We start from the raw sequence: 14071 nt of genomic DNA on the forward strand, positions 1-14071 counted from the left end.
TCAGCATCTCTTATGGACTGCACAGGGCAACTCCTCATTACCATGCCAAGCTAAAGCTATCCTACTCTAAGTCTAAACACACAACCAGGGATAAAGCAGATTTGAATTTTATTTCTGTTTCTATTACTAGTTTGATAAATTGAAATGGATTATTTCACCTCTTAGTCTCAGTTTTCCCATCTGCTGAATGGAATGAATGGTATTTGCTACACAATATATGGACAACTTAATTTTAGAGTATGAATCCAGCACAGCACGTAACTGTTGCCTATATGTCTCTTGGTGCTCCTCTTCTGTGTCCCTGCTTGGTTTTCTTGCATTTTGCCTTGGAACTCTTTCATGCACTAATAGTGCAATGTAATAACAGAAGTGTTAAATTCCAAAAAGAAACTGATTTCTTAGAAAATAACAGAAAGGGGGAAAAAAGAGGAAAGAACTTTTCATTTACAGCTAAATTAATAAAATGAAAAATATGTCCATATAAACTCATGTAAAAGTGGCTTCAAGATATGCTTCCAAAGAAAACTGACCGTTGAATGTCTTTTTTTTTTATGAATACACAGGATTTTCTATCTCCTTGCAAGTAAAAATTCAGCTCTTCCTCTACTTAAGGTATAGTAAGCAAATTACTTTTACGAGGCTTAATTACATCTAGAATTATTAGTCCATTAGTAATTTTGAACTGCCTGAGAGCTCCTGGACAACAACAGACATAATACTATCCTGATTTATCACTCAATATAATTCTGCATACACCACCTGCTTAATCTAAAAAGCACAAGTTATTCATGTTTTCCATTTATACTGGCAGATGATAAAAAGGCTATTATTCACAATTTTCTGAGTGATCACAAAGATTATACAGGATATATATACTTATTGTATTCAGATGGAATTTCCTGGGTTTTAATTTGTGCCTATTGCACAAACATTTTTATCTATAATGAAATTATTATTGATTGCTGTCTTGAGCCAGTAAGATCAGTTCTAAAAGCTTCTTTTGATTGTAGATGCCAACTTTACTAAAATCCATACTTCCACAGAATCATTGAGGTTGGAAGGTACCTTTGGAGATCATCTAGTCCAACTGCCCTGCTCAAAGCAGGATGAGACAGAGCAGGTTGCCCAGGACAGTGTCCAGCTGGGTGTTGAACATCACCAAGGATGGAGACTCCACAACCTCTCTGGGCAACCTCTTCCAGTGGTTGACCACTCAAGATCCAGGCTTAACAGTCCCAGCTCTCTCAGCTGCTCTTCACATGAAATATGCTCTAGTCCACTCATAAATCATCGTTGTGGCTCTTGCTGGACTCTCACCAATATGTCTGTGTCTCTCTTGTACTGAGTCCAGATCTGTGGGCAACACTGCAGATGTGACCTCACTAACACTGCCTAGAGGAAAAGGGTCACCTCCTTCAGCCTTCTAGCAACACACTTCCTTAGCTATGTTCAACTTCTTGTCCACCAGGACACCCAGGTCCTTTTCTCTGAAGCTGCTTTCCAGCCACTTGGCTTCCAAGCCTGCACTGGTACGTGCATGGGGTAATTCTTCTCCAGGTACGGGACTCGGCGCTTCCCTTTGCTAAACCCTTTTCATGGGGTTCCTGTCAGCCCATTTCTCCAGCTTGTCAAAGTCCCTCTGAGTAGCAGCACAACTACCTGCTGTATCCAGCCTCCTCCAAGTTTTGGGTCTTCTGGCAGCTTGCTGAGGATATGCTCTACCCCATCATCCAGGTGATAAAAGATGTGTAAACAGTAGTAGCTCCAAGTATTAAGCCCTGGGGCATACCACTATTCACTGTCCTCCAGGTGGACTTCATGCTGCTGATCACAATGCTTTGAGCCTGGTGGGTCAGCTAGTTTTCAGTCCACCTCACTGCAACCTGTCTGGCCTCTACTTACTTCCTTAGTTTGTCTATGAGGATGCTACGAGAGACAGTGTTGAAAGCCTCAATAAAGTTGAAATAAAAAACATCCTCTGCTTTCCACTCCTCCACAAAACCTGTCCCCTCGTTGTAGAAGTCTGTCTGGTTGGTTAAGCCCAGTTTCCCCTTTTTAAATCCATACTGACTTTTCCCAATCACCTTCTTGTCCTTCATGTGTTTGGAAATGGTGTCCAGGAGGATTTACTCCACCACTGTCCCAAGGACTGAAGTCAGGCTGACTGGTTTGGTCCTGGTTTGGTCCATAATAGTACATGGCAGACCTCAAACCTGCATTAATTTATGCTCAGCATATTCTGATGGATAGTTTATGTCTATAAACTAAACAAGAACTGATACGACATTATAGAAACTGGGATGTCTTATTGCTAGGACATAGTTTAATAACAAAAATCTCTTTCCTAAATGAAGCATACAAGACAATACAACAGTCTTCATGGGCTGATGATGATTCTGAGCCATCGCTTGTCAGAATAACTTCCAGATTAGAATATTAGCTTTATTTTATAGTTGTGGATTTTTAATCAACATTTAAATTGTCACAAATATGTTCAGAAGAGCCAAAACCTTTCATAACTTAGAAGCATGTGAGCTCATAATATGCATGTTATTGTTTTGCTGATGCTTGAAATGTTGGAACAAGGAAGATGTATTTCTGTTGCGGCCCTGCATATTGGATATATTGGCTTTGTAGTGCCTTTGTATCTTCAGGGAAAAGTTTTATTTGTGGGTATTCAGAAACAACATTGTAAATACTATTAAAAAAGTTACTCACCTCCAACTGTATTTAGCTAGGAAAAAACACTTTCTTTCTTCAAAACAAAATAACCTGTATAAAATTCACTATCCTTAATTACTAACTAGAAATGACACCTCTTGAAATCCAGTTAGCAATTCCTCCCACTACTCGGCTTTCACTATAGTTCCAAGGTAGTATACTTAAGATATCGATTAAAATGTAACATATAAAGTAGCATAAGTGATTCTGCTATTTTTAAACTAATTGAAGCTTATAAATTGCATACATTACACATGTAGCCTTAAGTTAGTGAGCTGCATGTGTTTATATTTTTCCTTTTTTACTGTACAATACATATATCTTTGTTGGAAAACTCTGATGATAAGTACATTTTTATTAAAGTCAAGATGTGAAAAGAGATTGAAAAAAGGAGAATTGGAGTTCAGACTGTTTGTGACTCTGTAATTATTATATTTATTTTTTTTTTAACAGTTACTGTCACAAAGCCCAGGTACACAACTTCAGTTTATAGGAAAAAAAATTCACACCTTTTCTTTAAATGAGAGTTGAAATACTAATTTTTCAAGGAATCCTTAGCAAAAGAGCAAGCACAACACTTGCTATACTGTATTTCTAAAGCCAAACTTCTACTTAACATATTCATTTGTTTTCTTTGATGAAAGCTGTCTTGCCAAGAGCATGATTTACAACCTGACTGAGACATGACTACACAGCAGGTGGGCTCTTCCTGGTATAGGTTCTTTCTCTTAACAAAGAACTTTATCAATGAAATAGCACAATGTTAAAACTTTGGCAGTAAATATATATACTAAGTATATATGAAATGGGTGTCAAACAATATTTGTCTATACCTATATAAAATACACACTGATAATACTGCAGGTAAGCACTTAACTTCAGTCAAGCCAAATATATTTTATTTCATTCTTGGTAGAGAACTTTGATTTAAAAGCAAACAAAATACTTATCAAAATAGTAATACATACATAATAAAAATGAAATAAACATTAAATATTTTTAAAATGGAAAGAAAATATCATACAGCTCTTGATTAGGTTACTATATATTGCAGCTCAATTGCTGTGTACATTCATCTCAAATGCTCATAAAGTTTCTGTGAACAATTTGCATACACAGATTTGTTCTTTACAAGAAAATAAATCCAAGAAAGCACTTTATACATTAAAATATTTCTTCCTAAACCATGTAGGTTAAATGGTAATATAGGAAAGAATTCTAGGAAAGAATTTAAGCTGTAAGTACTCATTTTCACATATAAATATTTAATCTGCACACACAACTGCTACACTTGGCCACATCATTGAAAGCCAGGGCTTTAATTTTTTACAGCATTAAATATGTTTCTTAATATTTTTATTTTAGATTATGTTCCCTAAACACTTAGGTATTTCAACCTCACAATCAATTTCCTCTTAAAACAAAGTTTATCAGAAAAGGGATTGGGAAAGGAGTCTGGCTACTAGATCACATCAACAATATATCAAATAAATCATGTTAGAGACGCAACAGAAGTCACTATACCTGTAAATTCTCACCTATTTTGCTTACAGAACACTTTTCACACACAGATTCAAAATGAACCTTAATATGTGGAGCACCTCTGTATTACCTAATGATCACTACTAAGTGCAACAACTGAGTCATAACAGGGAACAAGGATTAGATCCTCAAGTACTTCCAAGCACCTGCTTCCCACTGAGGTCACCCAAAACATTTTACATCATAACTAGAGAATCAGAATTTCATTGCAGATTCCGAGTGTGCTGTGCTTTAGCTTCAAGAAGCTCCAGGTCTGAATAGAGGTTTTCCAGGTTTTGAATGCAAATATTCCAGGTTTTGAATGCAAATAGCATTCAAAATATTTAGATTAATACTTGATGAAATAATATATTAACTGATGAAATTAATATATTTATATTCTATAATAAATTAGTTGTTCAGTAGTTTTTCATTATTTCAACTTCTTTGGCAACATGCAGTATCTCTGTAGCAAGTGGAAATATTCCCCAGCCACAGACAGCCTTGTACTGTCTCTACTTAAGTACATTTTGGTACCTGCTGCCCTTTTATTCTTTAGAAGTAGCAAAGACAAATGCTATGCCCGAGATAACCTTCTTGTTGTAACATCCCAAACAACAATGGCGTTGCAGCCTGCCAAAAGTCATCCTCTCTCCAAGGACTAAATTAGTATTTAGTCTTCCCATCCAGACTCATCCAGTTCCGTACACAATCACAATAATTCAGTTTTCAATATAAGATACTTTCTTTCAGGCTGGGGAACCACTTATGAAGTCAGATGGTCATCAACTTCTTCATGAACCACAAGAGATTCAAAGTACTTCCAGCACCAAGCTTATGCCGTTATGAAGCTTTATAAAGAGGACATATGGCCTTGATTTAATTAAAACTCAGTTAATTCCAGGAGTTGAGTGACCAGCTCCACCTTCCTCAAACTCTTTCAAGAACACTCCTATGTAACAACCTTCTAGACACCAACGTCAACAAAATGTGCATCAAGCTACAAAACACATAAACCCCACACACCAACACTTTTTTTGTACCTCTGGAACAGCAGCCCTACAAAATACACAGAAAACCAAGCTATCACATATTAAAACATTTGCTCCGGGAAGAAGACTCTTGGTATTTCACCTCCAATGTAGGGAAAACATTCATCCCCAAGGACAGTCCTCCATGAAGACAGACCACATTTCTGAATGTGGATGAAGTTAAGCCACTACCATGTGTGAGAATGAATTAATACTGTCTATAAAGGGCAGAAACACAGAGCTATGAGGGAGAGGATTTTTTCCACAGACTGCTGTATTCATTTTTTATTTATCAGCCTTGATCCTCAAGAGAGACCAATGAAAGTCTAAGGAAAAAAGATCCTCATTTTATTGAATGCTAGAAAGAAGTCTTAATAAAGACATTGATTTATGGCACATTATAATTTCTCCCAGTCTTCACATCCTGCTAAGCCCACACCATTTTGCTGGCAATAGTAACTATTAGCTCTTTTGTTTCCACAGAAATGTAATTTCTCCTTTCTTTAGTATCACCTCCTGGTCCAGACCAGTTGGGTACCTTTTTTTTTCAAATCACCTGATTAACATAATTAGTTAAACCCACAGCCATTTCCCCAACCTGTAATTGCTACTGTTTGTTACTATTGTTTAAAACATGAAGGGGAATGTGTATCTGAAAGCTTATTCAACTTTTCAGCACTTTACCTAATAATACATATTCCAAAATTTGTCTTTCAACCATACTGATTGTAACACTTTACTAACTCTGCTTTTTTTTTAACCCTCACCTATGGATAGGTTGGAACAGTTGGTTAGTCTCAGTCAGCAGTTGTTGTACTAGTTTTGTTGTCACATGTAGATACAGATATCCATGGTGGAATAAACGGACTCCTCATCCTTTCCTATTATTTTGGATTAGACTGTAGTTAGGATAACAGTGTAGTCATTGAGCTGATCTTGGTACATAAAATATCTGCTGTATTTGTGCACTCTAGTATACTTTTCTATATTTTAAGAGATATAATTGATTGAGCCTCATTTTAGTAGGTAGAAGGCAACTGCTAAAAAATATGAAGTACAAGCTGATATAACAGATTAATTTTGTAAATATCTCTGTACTGGGAAAGGCTATTTAAAATCAAGAATTCTATTTTAGCCTCTTATAACTTTATTCTGATTTCCAGTACATAATCAAATTTTCCAATCATTTTTGCTCACTGAGGTTGCTGAAAGTTGAACATGTAGCTCTAGACAGTCATCATTAATACGAACTGATCTTTTACTAGGCTAGAATTGCATTAACCGTAGGAAAAAACAAGGCGTCATGTGAAGTGGCAAACTCAGGAGAACAATATCAAAGTCTGTGCTAGTTTAAGTGTTTGCCATGAGATCAGCAAGTGAGATCATTAAGAACATCCAGACATATGGGAGATGTATCCTACAAATCATCCACCCTTGTGCAAAATGAATCAGATTCCCCCAAAACCAACACCATCCAACGTATTACAGTGAGCTGTGTACGAGGAGAAACATATTAAAACCATGGTATATGACTGGTGTGAATAACAATGAAGGGAGAGATCTGTACATAAAAAGATTGATCATTATTTGCCCATGCTACCTAAGTTGATCTAAGTGCAATTCTTCACTCCCTCCCTCCCCCAGTAAAATGTGGCTTCAAGAATATTCAAGGGACAGGAGAGGGACAGGATTACAAAACCAGGGAGTACATGCAATGACAGCATAACCTGAGCTGCTGTGGAGCTGCACCTGGAGATGCTTAGTGGAGTTGCTTGAGGAATAATGACAAATAGGGAGAAAAAATATAGAAAAGATGGAGCAGATAGAGTAAACAGGAAAGAAAAACACAGGTAAAATAATGGACTGAATAAAGAAAGTTAAGAGACACGGGGAAAAGGGTTTCCCTCAATATGCTCTTTATTCACATCTTTCCTTAACTATCGGAGACAGTCTATTGGGCAAATAGGCCTTTCGAATGATGTTGCGACAAGTATGGAGAAAGGAGTTAAACCAATTTGAAAGCTGTCCTAGAAAAAATGGGAACAAGGAGAAAACACAGAAAAGCAGGTATTTCAGAAGAATGGCCAATGGCTGAGAGGGGCCTCAAACTGCTATTTTATTCGTAACAGGTGATGTTGGAGAGTTTATGTGATGGTGGTAAATATAGTAGATTGTTTACTTTTAACAGTGAATCTCACAAAAAATATAGTGAAGTATCTGATTCTAAGATTTAACTTGAAGATCAGCATGTCCTGCTGATGCAGTCAAACACATTAAATATTGCTCAGTTATGAAGTCCAACAGCAACGGATAAACCAGCACTTCTTCACTACCCCCATATGAAGCCATAGTTCCAATGCAGTGGTTTCTAATCGAAAGTCAAGACTTGCTGCTGAGAGGCAGTAATTCAGAAGACATGGATTAACAGGTTCTGCAGGACTTGTGTAAACTCCACAGTATCCAGACTATGAACACTGCAAACTCTCTCTTACATCATCACAAAAAAGTCGGGAACAACTGATCTAGTCATTCTCTTTCACTTTATAAATAAAAACTCAGTTGCATGCTTATACACCTAGTCAAAAGTCCTCCTCAAGATTTAATTTTATCAATTTCTTTTCCTCCTTTAATGGATTATCAGATCTGTACATAGCTTATAACACAGAATACTACTTCTTCTGCATATTAGATGCTTTGTTTTGGTGGACCCTAGTCTAAAACCAATTTAGATTGCAAAAAAACAGGAACAAATACTAAAAGAAACAGCTCTGAGAATGTGTAGTTTTGCTGAAAGGCTTAAGCAGTAACAGGGGAACCAAGAATTATAACTATTAGGACAAAATTTTATTACTTTAATTTTCAACAACAAGAAGTATTTGCAGCACTTGTATGGCCACCATCATAATCTTTCTCTGCGTGCAGCTAAGACATAACTTTTCCCCAATGGATGTTGTGCACTGTGTTTATCTTTGACAGCATCCAGAACGTTTGGATATTCTCTTTCTTGAAACTGAATCCTGTTTCTGACCCTGCTGAAGGACTGCTCTGGAGTCCATGTTAGAAAATGTACTGATTTTATGTCTTTTACTACTTGCAGTATTTAATAAGCAAAGTCCCTGCAGGTTTAGTCACTGTACAGATGGAATAAATAAGACAGTCCCCGCTCCAACAACTTAGAATCTAAGTATGAGGAAAAAAGGTAACAGATGGATAAAGAAAAGAGTGGGGAGTACAAGGAAGCAATGAAAACTATTTTGGTTAAGGCGGTAGGAGGACATGTGTCAATCCAGCTCTATTTGTAGGATAATTTTAAAAATCCAATTCAAAGGAAGTAGCCTGGTGGATGTTTACAGTGAGCCCGTGGGACAACATGATAGAAAGCATGACGATGGCTGACAATCTATCAGGCAGTGGAAACTCTTGCTACCAAATGAGCAAACACAAGAAAAGCGAAAGCGGCTCAGTCCTGACGTCCAATGAGGAAAAGTAGAGAAATGAATATAGGGACAGACATCAAAACAACAGCCAGGAAAATGACGTACATAAAGCAAAACTATAGTGGTCAAACAGAGAAAAGGACAGCGCAGCTGAGATCCCAGAAGACAAGAACCAGAACAAGAGTTCTGGCTGCACAAATGATCATACAGAAAAAAAAAAGCTGGAATGCATATTTATGCATCATACTAGCAGCAACTGACGCTGTTGGAACTGTACACAATACCTTCATTTCCTGAATTAAAACTGAAACCTTAGAGACCATTTCTTGTAGGTATTGTTAAGGCTACTTTTTCCCCTACACACATTAGTTTACCCCTACTGATGTTACATCTCACACATGGTTTTATCATTCTCAGTGTCACAAGATCTTCCTGTACTGTTTCACAGTCATATCTACATTTGATAACATTCAATAATTCTTTGTCACCAGCAAACTGTTCACACGTTATTTGCTCCCCTGATCATCTAATGAATACTTGGAGTATCACATGTCTTTTTGAGCTCCTACAGTTGAACACCAAATGAATTCCTAAGCTGTGGTTCTCTCTTTTAACCAGTGATGAGCTCAGCCAGAATTTAAATTATAAAACAAAAGAACGCAATGGAAGATTCTAAAGAGAAGTACAAGAATAATGTGAGTTGGGTACAAAGGAGACTAGGAATGGGGCAAGGTGACCTGGACATTCAAATTCTTTACTCTAGAGAAGATACAGGAGCGTTTTAGGTCTTTAACAGATTAAGGGGATGGACTGGATTATCTTTACATTCTCTTTAGCACCTACATTCTATTGTCTTGCAGGATCTTTAGCTGGCTTAATAGCAACAAAATAAATGACACTGCAATCATTTTGAAGCTATGCAGATTTTTGTCTTAATTCTGCTAAGAATGAGAAGTACAGTGGGAACATTTCCATATCTTTTCATTAGTTAATGTATCTAAAATGCTTTTAATAACTATTTAAGAACAGAATGTGTTGAGCTGAAATTAATATGCTGATTTGAAGAAAACAGAGAAGCTTTTTCATAGGGCTTAAATTTAAAGAACCAAAATGAGGAGAGAAGTTTACAGTTAAATGTTCTTAGAGAATAGAAATAGCAAAGAACCTGAATTCTGAAAAGAGCCATCTCAAGAATAGTATCTTTGCTTATTCAACAGGCCATCAACCTAAGTAAGAAATAATGGTGCATTTATTTTAAAATTAGTTCTGAATTGTAAAGGAGGTTAAAAGTCTTATTATTAAACTTAAGTTAGAAAACGGTTTAATAGAGCCAGTCCACTTTGTCTATTTAACAGAATTCTCTTACAAGCCTGCTCCTGACAACAAAATTTTACTCCTTATTGGCAGCTTGAGTATTTCTTCTTATTTTAGCAGCTTTTTCACTCTTTGAACCACAGAACAAAAAAGCCCAGGCAAGGGCATAATTTTGCTTTTTCCTTATCAAGAAACTAGACAGGAAAATGTATAATCTATTACTCAGAATTAAATACAGTAGCATCTACTGAGATCATGAGATCAATTAGTCATAAGAAAATCTTCTAAAACCATTGATATTAAAAGGTAATTCAATTCAGCTCATTCATCTTAAAAAGTACCTTGACCCTGCAGGGCTAAGGCTGCCCTAAATAGCAGGATCTATTACATAATCCATACTTAGGCTTATGTCACCATGCTGGAGGCTTCTCATTTAAATGAGATCAAAATCTCCGCTATTTAGCATGGGCTTTAAGTCTTTAGCATTCTTAAACAAAGGATTCTTGGACCCAGCTGCACTTCATGTAAAATAAGATTGTAAGACTCAAGAAAATCAGACATACTGGAATCCATATGAGCTAGTAGAAAACAATCTTTTCTGAAGGGCAACAATTCTAAAACATGAGGTAAAATAGGCAATTAGCTTTTTAAACAGCTTGAGACACTGATGAATCTAAAAAAATATGGCACACTATCACCACAAAAATGGGAGATGATGCAAGAAGTAAAAAAAAAAAAAAAAAGCCTGCCACGGAAGATGCATGTAATTGTTTGCAAAACCAGTTTTACTCTGAATAGATAAAATAGTAACAAAACAGCAGAACCAGAGGGTATCCACCCAACAGATGTAGAAAAATGCAGGGATGGAGTATCTGAACTACTGTCAAATAACTGTCAGAAGGCAAGGTACTTCACTAAGGCTCTTGAAGACATTAAGTCCACCACAACAGAAAAGTTCTCACATAGTAAAAGAGAAGATTGGAGTAAATGTTTAAAAGACTTCATTGAGAAGAAAGATCATTCACCTTCTTTCCTATTCACCTGCAATCCTATGTCTTCATTTGTGGAAGTGACTATATTGACAAGCTACTGTCCAAATATAAAATGCTGATGACTTCCAAAGTCAAGCTGTAATTCTATGGATCTTTGATTTCTATGATTTGAAATGTCCTTTTTACTGTTACTGTACATGCCTGAATTATGATAATATCTTTTTGTTTGTTTTTTTGTTGTTGGTTCTTAGGGTTGGGGTTTTTTTTGTTACGGTTGAATAAACAAACTCAATTAAAAGTTATGAGAAATAAAGAAAAATGCATTAAGTTCTTAATAACATTTTTTAAAAACAGCTTGTACTTACCTGATTTCTGACACTGTACTATCCTCTCATATAAGCTATCTGTATTTTCAACTAGAGTCCTGATGGTTTGAATCATCTGTAGAGACAATAAATTAAAATATAAAGACATATGAGTAAAATTCAATTTTTACTGAAAATTTTTAATCTGTAGAAGACGCTAAAATTTGAACTCAAACCAATAATCTAGTATTTGTTGTTAACATAATGAATACATTCATTTTCCTGGTCATGACCAGGCAGGTAAGTGCTCTAAATGTAACATAAAGACATAAAAAAATACAATGGTTTTGGGTTGGGATCTGTGAACACTGAAGTAAAATGTCTACTCCATAGTCCATTGCCTATCAAAGCAAGTGGAAATTATACCACAGTAGCGGAACTTTTTACCAGGTAATTCACTTTTGGTGGCTTGGGTAAGATAACCTGAATGCAGATTTCCTCTTCCTCGCTCACTCCAACACTTAGGATGATGACCACTCACCACCCAGTGCTTCCTTTTTCCTAGGGATCACCCCATTGCTTTTCCAGATTTGTTCCTCTACATTTTGCCTTTCTATGGCTTGACCTGTACGTATGTATGAGACAACACTCTATGGAGGAAAACAAATCACTCAAGGCTGGTACTGGAGGATAAGGAAAAATAAATTATTCCTTTACCTTATCTTTCTATATAAAAAGCCTTTCATGGAAGCTCAGCTGAAAGCACACCGATTAAGATGGAACCGTGCAGATTTTTCAGCCTAGGGTATGTACTAAGAAGTAACAACTTTGCTTCACACCTTACCCACTGACATCTCTGGTATCCACTCAAGCAGACAGATTTCTCGTCACTGAAACAATGACTACAGTTTGACATGTTACTTGTGTGGGTGTTCATGTAGAACTTTCTTTTCCTTTGGAGACCACAGTTGCTGTTATGAGCAGGAACGTTCCATGTTACAGAAAAAAACCCCAAACCTCACACTCTAAGAAATAATACTTTAAGAGTCATGACTATGGTAGTCCTTCCTCACACGTATTAGAAGGACCCTTCTCCAGCCGAGTGACACTGAGGCTGTTTTTCTGAACATTGCTCTGAGGAATAAATCAATTTGGAGATTTTTAATGATGGCAAGTGTGCAAGCGAGAAGGAAGAACACCTGCACAGATGTAAACCACTCTACAGTCTTCTATTATTTCCAGCTACACAAAAATCTGGTTTATTTAAATTACACAGCATTTAAAAATAACTCTAGTTCTGTTTCTCGAATTACAATTTAAAATGAGAGAATAGAGAAAATTATGCAAAAGAGAATTCCATGTTTACGCTACATATAAACCACATACGAACAAGCAACTTTAGAGTATGCGGAGGTCATCGTATTGGATAATTTAATTTAGTCTTCACATCCCGATTAACCCGTATTTAATTTCAAAGTATCAATTTACCTGGATTTACATTAAGTCAGTTTTTAAAAAAATAAATGCAAATTATAACAAATGAGGAAAAAATAGTAACTTGGTCAGGTTGCTAAAGCTGCAAGTGAAATACTTTAGCTTACTCTTTTTTAACTGGGTTGTTCTTTGAATACAAATACCAATACTCATTCAAGCAAAAACTGCCTATAAATAGAATTATGCCGATTAATAATTAGGTTTAATAAATTGAAGACAACTATTTTAAAGAGAAGCACACTTTAATATGAGAATACAGTATTTCACCCAGATAGCCTTCTATAGGGAGCACTGCAAAGTGACTATCCCTGATGCGTCAAGGAGAAGGCTGCATTTCACTTCATTTCATTACTACTCGGTCTTTAAAACAGTATTCAGAAATTGAAATGAAGCCAGTATAAACTTGCTTGAAAGGCAAGGATGTTACCTGTTTCAATATGTGTGTCATGTAACACATTTGCTTCTGTAATGCACTTAAATGAAGAAAACCAAAACACAGTTGACTTCAATCGCAAATATACTTCCAATAACTAATGCAATTTTGCTAACTAGCTGAAAGGATGCTGTAAACATCCTCCACCGAGTTTTTGCTGCATTGGAAATCACCTTGAAAAATGAAATGCTGAGCACGTATGGCTCTTGTTTTGTCAGGATGCTAACACACAGTAACAAGGACTACAGTGGGATTCTCTGTTAATGAGGATCCTTTCACCTGAGAACCCTTTTCACTGGAGTTCATAGCATAGAGACCAATTGCGCTGCCCATTCAAGGTATTTGTTCTGGAGGAACTGTAAGAAATACTGCAACTGCCCTATGTTAGTCTATTTTGTGTTCCTGACCCCATGTGTATAATAATACATTTCTAAGTCACCTCAGTTAGATCCTATTCCAGACATAGAACATCTCTATCCACTCCGTTTCCTTCATACAATAACATTCTACATGCACATCTGATAATTTAGAAATAGCAGAGACCAAGTCTCAGCAGATTAGAAAACTTACTCTGAGATACAGCACTGATTTTCATAAATAAGAGAATTTGTTTACTTTCTGTATTGACAAAGTAAGAAAGTTGTACTCGTTCTGCAGATGAAAGGAAATGAAACTAATCGCTGCGTTAGTGCTCTTTCATCATGGCAAGGCTAACATTGAAGAAGAATTTATAATAACGTGCAGATTTAATATTTCACAGTTTTGATATGGAAAGCTGCTTTGCCTAAATACTTTCAGATCAAAAGCAACGCCCTCTTTGCAA

General features: G+C 36.3%; 1 protein-coding gene across 1 annotated transcript in view; it reads right to left on the minus strand.

Annotated features, from left to right (window-relative positions):
- Positions 1-14071, minus strand: part of PLCL2 (phospholipase C like 2) — a 103094-nt gene that overhangs the window by 12990 nt on the left and 76033 nt on the right. Inside the window, exon 5 of the mRNA XM_074150158.1 lies at positions 11382-11457. Within this exon, the coding sequence (XP_074006259.1) occupies positions 11382-11457 (76 nt within the window). The remainder of the gene's footprint in view (positions 1-11381; positions 11458-14071) is intronic.

Source organism: Numenius arquata, chromosome 7 (genome assembly GCF_964106895.1).
Source record: "Numenius arquata chromosome 7, bNumArq3.hap1.1, whole genome shotgun sequence".
Lineage (NCBI taxonomy): Eukaryota > Metazoa > Chordata > Aves > Charadriiformes > Scolopacidae > Numenius > Numenius arquata.